Source organism: Argentina anserina, chromosome 4, assembly GCF_933775445.1.
Source record: "Argentina anserina chromosome 4, drPotAnse1.1, whole genome shotgun sequence".
NCBI lineage: Eukaryota > Viridiplantae > Streptophyta > Magnoliopsida > Rosales > Rosaceae > Argentina > Argentina anserina.
The window spans coordinates 10,699,879-10,707,889 of NC_065875.1; the positions used below are offsets into that span (position 1 = coordinate 10,699,879).

General features: G+C 39.3%; 1 protein-coding gene across 1 annotated transcript; it reads right to left on the reverse strand.

Annotated features, from left to right (window-relative positions):
- Positions 1 to 1,724: 1,724 nt before the first annotated feature.
- LOC126790270 (pentatricopeptide repeat-containing protein At1g06710, mitochondrial) lies at positions 1,725 to 7,792 on the reverse strand. Its single transcript, XM_050516445.1, has 4 exons — positions 4,907 to 7,792; positions 4,274 to 4,492; positions 3,256 to 3,417; positions 1,725 to 2,649 (listed from the first exon to the last, which is right to left on the reverse strand). The coding sequence occupies exons 1-2, from the start codon at positions 7,790 to 7,792 to the stop codon at positions 4,448 to 4,450; spliced, it is 2,931 nt and encodes a 976-aa protein (XP_050372402.1). The 3' UTR covers positions 1,725 to 2,649; positions 3,256 to 3,417; positions 4,274 to 4,447.
- Positions 7,793 to 8,011: the final 219 nt, after the last annotated feature.

An 8,011-nucleotide genomic window follows, 5' to 3' on the forward strand; every position in this document is an offset into this window, starting at 1 on the left:
ATATGTGACTGCCCTTGTGACTAGTGTTGTAATTGTAATGAAACCGTGTGACTGCTAGTGTAACAGGTAATGTATCTTACTATTTTTTGTGTGACATGTAGTGTGACTTATTAATTTCATCTGTGACATGTTGTGTTACTGATTGTAGCTTCTCGTGTAACAGGAAACAAAGAGTGTGCAAAGCAAGCCAGATGGACTGCTCACACACCAGTGACTGACATGCCATCTTTCAAGCTCATGTCGGGCCTCTCTCCTCAGTTGGATTACTCAACTAAACCAAGACATAAGTTAATAGCTCGAATTGGAATTGAAAAAAAAAACACAAAATCCATGATCAAAACCAAAATGAAACGAAGGAGAAGATTAAATCAAATCGGATTGAGCCGAAACTAACCTGAATTGACGATAGTGGCAACAACTAAGCTTGCAGGAGAGCAAGCGAACTTGGAAAAAGCTAGAACTGTCAAAAGGAAAGAGAACGACGGCGGCGGCAAAGGCATCGACAACGACGGCGACGAAGCTAACTGGCAAAGTCAGCGGAGGATGTATGAGAGCCGTGGGAGATTTTCTGAATTCATAAAAGGAAGGAGACGAAAATGGTGAGTCGTGCTTTTCTTTAACTGTGAAATTCGGTTAGATAGAGATTCTCTGAATTTGGTTAGATAGTGTGAGATAGGGGTACAACCCTCATGATAAATTAGAAAAGTTACTATTTTATAATTTTAAATAAACTTTTTAGACCATTTTATAGTTTCAGTATAAAGAAGTTGACCATTATATAATTGGCAAACAATGGATGATCTTTTTATAATTTCAGCTAGCATTTGGTACCAAACAATAATTTTCCCTTTGAACAAAAGGAAGTCCTCTAAATTCAAGCAAGCTCTCTTGAACACTACTACTATGACACAAATAATATTAAAGCCTTACCAAATAAGCTTGTGATGGGTTGATAATCAGGATACCTTAGTGAGCCAGAGCTTTGACGTCGATCGCTTATCCATTGAAACTCCAGTCTAAGCCGATGTCGTGCGTGCGTGGTTTTAAAGAAGATAAGATGAGGGTAATAAGATAAAAGATAAAAATGATCTATTGTTCTACAATCAAAAGCACCAAAAACCTAGCTTATTATGCATTGGAGAGTGTGAGATTCAATTATAATCACCTATAATTTTGTTTACCAAACACCTAACTCAGTTTCATAATTTTTAAAAATTATTAAAAATCTAGACTGCTTAATAATTTTTAAAAATCTGGAGGCCTAAATAAATTTTTTTTTTGCAGAGATGATTTTCAAAAATTAATTTAGTGTTTGAACGGTTTGAACTTGGAGATTTTAAAAAATTAATGGTTGAACGTCACCGGGGTGAACAAACACTATTTTGTTTTAAATTTGTTTGGCACACAGGCAAGTCTGGGGTGTTTTCCTTGACAAACGGGAGCGTCAAACCTTTCAAGGAAGATTGGAAAATGAGGCTCTGAATTTAGAACTGCTTAATATTAATCTTTTGTATTCATCCTCCCTTTAGATATATCCTTTAAGGTGAAGACATTCGAAATTAGTTCAGATATTTCAAAATTTAAGTATTCAAGACAAGGGCATAGCAGCATAATGGTTTTCAAAGGCCGTGTGAAGTTTTCAAAATGCTATGTGTATAATGCCAGTAAAAAAAGAAATATTATGGTCACAGTCTAAGAGTCGGCATTAAGCCACCATTCCACCAACTGTTACTGAAATAACAACTAAAACTAACCCAAAACCACCCGAAAGCTCCATCTCTTATTTCCATGGACTAAGGAAAACGTGTGTGACGTTATCTGATTTCGTTCCTAGCTAGCTTCCATATACATGCATGCCCTGGTCAATTTTAACCTGGTCATCTCTCTGATGCGCCAAGCCAATGAGTTCGAGTGGCAGTTTGTGGAGGCTGTGCAAAAATAAGTCTCAAATATAGGGAAAGGGGAACCAGCATCAGGTCTTTTCACTTGAGCTAATTGCAGACAGCAACAAAACCCAGAAACAACTCTTTCCAGTGCACAAGGCAATTTGACAATTGCACTACAGAAGTTCCAAAACAGCAGTATCTCCCCTTGAATATCCAAAACGTTTGGCAGGAAACATTTCAGGCAACTGCATGCTAGAAACCTCATGTTCCAGCACTACTAGAAAGCAGGTTTTGATCCCTGGCCACAGTTTAACAATTACCAATTCAAATGAGAACAAGAAATTGCTACCAGTAAAAATAGGCGCAATGGAGTACAACCCTTGCCTTCAAATGATACCTATTTGATCTCATTACCCTTGATTACCCTACCCCATAATCAACTTCCATTTGCAAGGATCAATCAAGTTCATTTATCATTCAAACGCACTAATTCTCACCACATTCCAATAACGAGGCCACACTAATTCTGCCTTCCAACAGTTTCACCTAAATTATTGCTTGGAGGGAGTCATTCATTAGGCATAAACTGAAGGAGATCATCAGTGCAACCAATAGATGTTGTACATTCTGCTCGAGCTTGCCATGTTGATTCCTAATCATGTCTGAAACTATCCCACTCTTTCTTCCTGACTTCTTTTTGTTTCACATCATTTGGGAGATAGAACAAACCATGTTGATGCCATGTTCAAGAGGTTGACAACATCTACAACAAGAAGAAACATAAGAACATATCTGAAAATAGAAAGTTGCAATTGGCAGTATGCGACCTATTCGCCAGACAATTAATACTAAGCAGTCAGCTAAGACACTCAGAAACTTCACCATGCAATTCCAAAAACGAATTGGACCTCATTTTATTCAAGATAAGGGAAACAAAACAAACAAAAAATTCGGGGGCCAAAAAAGCAGGAGAAAAGAAATAAACACTTACTCCACTCAAATAATTTACATTTTGGTCATCACAACTATCTGTAATAATGCAATTCAAAAAACAATATCTGTAATAATGTCATTTTTCATAAGGTCTTAAATTCAGCCAAAGACATGGAAATGCTTGCATAGAACTGAAAATTTCAGATTTTGTAAGAGGTTTTACTTCTAAGGATTCATCTAGTGAAACTAACTGTAATGGTAATGGATATTCTAGAACTTTATGTCTCGGTTGTTTCTGAAAAAGAATAATTATTTAATTGTTTAAGAAAAGAATAACCGACCCAATCTCCTTCTAGAAACATTTGAGAAAACGATGCATCACTTATGTGCAACACGCATAACAGCAGATCAAACAATCTATCAGCAGAAAGAATACCTTCAACAATGGACCAAACAGATCGAATCCCTCCATATTTCTAGTTCTGTCATGGCTGGACCAGCTGTTAAATAAATTCTCGATGATTGTGTCTTCCCATGGCCCGGTTTTCATGACTGACTTCAATCAACTGTTCTTTGAGTGAAATCATGTGAAATTGTCCTACAGTGGAAAAATGGAGAATAAATTTGACCATACTCCAAGGAACATAATAATTCTGAACTTAAAGACCACGGTCACATAAAATCTCAAAGAACCTCTAAATTAATGTTAAATGTTGCATCCATTCTTCTACCCATATGTTCTTCCACCTTCCATATACAAAATATAACCAGATAAGATAACTTATATAGATGACAAAACTGAAATGGTGGAGATCCAGATAGCTGAGTGATGACCGAGAATGACTTAATCATATTTATGTTAGATACATATACTCCTTCAACCACAAGTGTCTGGGAAAAGAAATTACAGTGTACACTGTCGTAGGCCTTTTGAGACAAGGGTTCGGGTATGGACACTATAGCCTACATATAATTTTCAACTGCTAAGTCCCAAAATTGAATAGAACAAAAAAAAAACAAGAAACGGAGAAAAAAGAAAACCCATTAAAACACAGCAACATTCTGCTACCTCACCCCATCAGAGTAGTGAGAAATTTGCACATAACCTAAACCCCAATGCCAAAAGGAGTATAGAGAGTTCTCAGAGAAATGATACAAATGTACTTGCATGTTGTTTGCACGCATGTCTTACCATAAAAGGACAAAAAAAAAACATGTTTGGAAAGATCAGAACCTACACATGATTAACTATAGAGCAACAACTACCCCATGGAATCAAAACCATCAAAGTTTACACTCGATGAGTAACATCAGAAACATACTCACAAAGCTAGACATATCACCTACTTATCATGAGGAAGAGCATGTAAGTTTATCCCTAAACAGTATCAAATAGTGGTACATTTTAACACTACTTTCCAGAGGCATAAAAAAGAGTATGCTGAGTTTCTAACCTTGTGACGATCAAGGATGAAAATGGTATTGGAGCAGTAAACAAATTCTAGCAGCAGTGACCTCCATATGCCCATTCAGCACCATCTGCCATAAGCCTTTTGCCCATGCTTTGTCCAGTGAGTCATCGACTGAACAAGTGAGCACTGAACAGCAATCATTGGGTAGAAAACAAACTACTTCCTGTCATATGTCTCTTCTTGCAGAAGCCATCGGATATCCTGCCAAATAAATTGATACTGAAACAATCAGAATAAAAAAGAAGGGAAAAACGGAAAAGCAAAAACTAATGGGGCACAAATATTTTCTTTTTCATGCCAAATAGAAAGACTCCTTTTAACCCAAAAACTAATGCACAAAAGAAGGATTGAATGAGAAATATAAAAGCTAATAGGTAGCAAGCAGAAGAAAAGATTAAGCCTTAGGATACTGGTTAGTAACAGTGTTATATACTGCACTGTACACACATCTAAATAGGATTAAATTATTACAACAGAACAAAGGGTTAAAGCATCTGATATTTGACAAGTTCATGTAGAACAGTAGATCTAAAAAATAAAATAAAAATGGGTAAGAGAGTAGATTTTGGTATAATGTACTGTGGTAAGAAAGAGAAGGGAGTTAGAAAGACAAACCATCTGACATATGCTATCCGACAGCAGAAGAGCTTCATCCCACCTATTAGTTTTAATTAGCCCTTTGATGAGGTGGAAAAATGTACTAATTTCTGGATAACCACCCAGCCTTATCATTTCTGCAAACATCTGTAGTGCCTTATCAGGCTTATTTGCATGTGATAGGTTCTCGATCAGTAAAGTATACATATCCTTGTTCACAGATGTAAAAGGGGTAGAAGAAGAGATTTCTTCATGCAGCTCCAGAGCCACATCCAGTCGTCCAGCCTTTACAAAATTATCAACCAAAACTCTGTAAACGTGAGCAATTGGCAATGAATCGCACTCACTTATCTCATTTAAAATCCCAAGTGAGGTGACGAACTCTCGGTTGTAACCTTCAATAACTTTACGGTAGCCAGCCAAATGCTTTGGCCAATACGTTTGTTTCATTTCATCCAATAGTTTATGAGCTTCATCCAAAAGACCATTTACACAGCAATGGTTTATCAGAACCTTGTAGGTGATAAAATTGGGAGCACAACCCTTGGAGCTCATTGCTTTAAAGAGCTCAATGCATTTGTCTGTTCTGCCTGCTTTCCCAAGCCCATCTATCATTGCAGTATAAGTCACAACGTTGGGATAACATCCTTTCTCTTCCATCATAAGCATAAGCTTATAAGCTTCATCTGTCTTTCCAACCTTACAAAGGCCATCGACCATCTCTGTATAGATAACAACATTCGGTGAACAAGAGTTTTCTAACATTTTAGACACAACTTTCAAAACAAGATCTAGTCTTTTATCCTTGAACAACCTGTCAATCAAAGAGCTGTATGTATACTCATTTGGACTATATCCGTGCTCTGACATTCTAGCAAACACCTTTTGTGCTTCATCGAGCTTCCCAGACTTGCAAAATCCATCTATAAGAGCATCATAAACAATGTGGTTAGGTTCACAACCTTCTACCAACATAGCATCCAATAAGTCACTGGCCTCTTTGACCTTGTTGGCTTTACATAAACCATCCACTAAAGCTCCATAAGTATGAACGTTAGGCTCTATCAAACTCTGATCATTGAAATACATATCAACATCAGAGACTTCCACATTACCTCTCATTCTTGCATAAATCAGGCAAGCCTTTTCAGTCTCTCCAGCTTTACAGTGGCCATCAATCAAGGCACTGTAAGTAACTCCATTAGGAATGCAACCTTGAATCAACATCATCTCAAAGAGTTGATTTGCATCACGCACTTTCCTTGCTTTAAGGTATGCATGTATAAGAGCAGTATAAGTCACCACGTTTGGTAAACAGCCATTTCCTACCATTTCACTAAACCAACTCTGAGCCTGTTCAATAAGGCCAGCCTTAGAAAAGCTATCAATTAAGATAGTATATGTGTAGACATCAGGAACAACACCATTTTGTTTCATTTCTTTAAATAACAAAAAAGCTTGTTCTACCTTGGAGGCATTGCACAAAAAGCCAATAACTTTAGAGTAAGTACCAGTGTCGGGAACAAAACCTTTGCTCATCATTTCACTGATGACCTTGTATGCTTTGTCAAATTTTCCATGGCCACAAAGACATCGGACAAAATTGCCTACATTTACCTTATTTAGCACAACTCCTGCATTGAGCATCTCCCCATAAGCTTTTTCAGCCATGTCTAACAGATCTAACGTAGGTAAATCTTTGTCTCCACAGATACCACCAATCAAGATATTGTAAACCACATAGCCTGGCTGGCAATGACATTTAACCATTTTCTTTAGCAACTTATAAGCATAAGAGTAATCTCCTGATCTGCAATAAGCATGAACAAGAGAATTAAATATACTAGGGCTAGGATAACACCCTTCCGTGATCATCATACTTATAATCCTCTTGCACCTGCCAAGCTGATTTTTCCTCAAACATCCACAAAGCAAAGTCCTATAGGTTACAACATTCGGAACACACGAATCACATCGCATTCTACTCAAGAAATCCAAAGCCTCATCGAAAAGTGAAGCCTCACACAACCCCGATATCATCTTGGTATAAACAACAGCATTGGGCAGAAACTCTTCCTTGTCAATCAAAGCCAGTCCCTCCCTCCACCTCCCAGCTTTACAGAGCGCATGACCAAAACACCCCAAAGTATACTCATCCATCTTAAACCCCAACTCCACCATCTCCCCATGAACCAAATGCGCCGTGTCCAGCCTCTCAGCTCTCAAAAACACCTGCACCAAGCAATTGTAAGTCGCCTGGCTCGGCCTGTGCCCGAAATCCTTGAGCCTCCCCAGCTCCTCCAAAGCCACATTCCACATCCCATTCCGACAACACCTCCGAATCAACACATTCAGCAACTTCCCAAGCACCTCCCTATCCTCCCCCCTAATCTCTCTTAGAAAATGCTCCGGCACTCTCTCACCGCCGCCGCCACGCTCCAGTAACTCAAGCAGTGCATTATATACCGCCAATGTATGACTGTACCCAATCTGTCTACCTGCCCAAATGAAAAACTTGACGCCCAGCTCAGGACTATTAACCAGATTCAAAACCTGCACCACTAAATTTTCAGTCAGATCATCCCTAAACCTCCTGAGAAGCTTCTGGGTCTCGACCCCGAAGGAATCAGTACTAGTCCTGAGGGCGTTGGAGATCAAAACGGCGTCGTTGGGGGAGTTGTTGGAGACGGGGGCGCGGAGAAAGGCGAAGTCTTGGGCGGTGGGGGAGGGAGGGGGGAGGTCGTGGGGGTCGACGAGGCCGGGGAGAGAGTGGGGCGGAGAGGAGGAGGAGGAGGAGAGGAATCTGGAGAAGGAGGGATTGAGGGTTTGGTAATGGGGGTGGGATTGGAACAAGTGGGAAGAAGAGAAGGTGGAGAGCAGAGACTTCAAGTGTCTCCTGCTCATTTTTGGGGTTGCTGCTATGTCATTGTTTGCATACTTCTTCAGGGTTTATGGTTGGGGCCTTGGGGGGGGGGGGGGTTTTGGCTTAACCCTCGACGTGGATTCTAGTAATTTTCTTTTCTTTTTTATTCTGTTGCTGTTAGCCCCGGAAAAGACAGGGTGTCTATACCTTGAGGCTTGACTCTTGAGGTATGTCGAGTCGCGTTCTTTTTATCAAGAGTT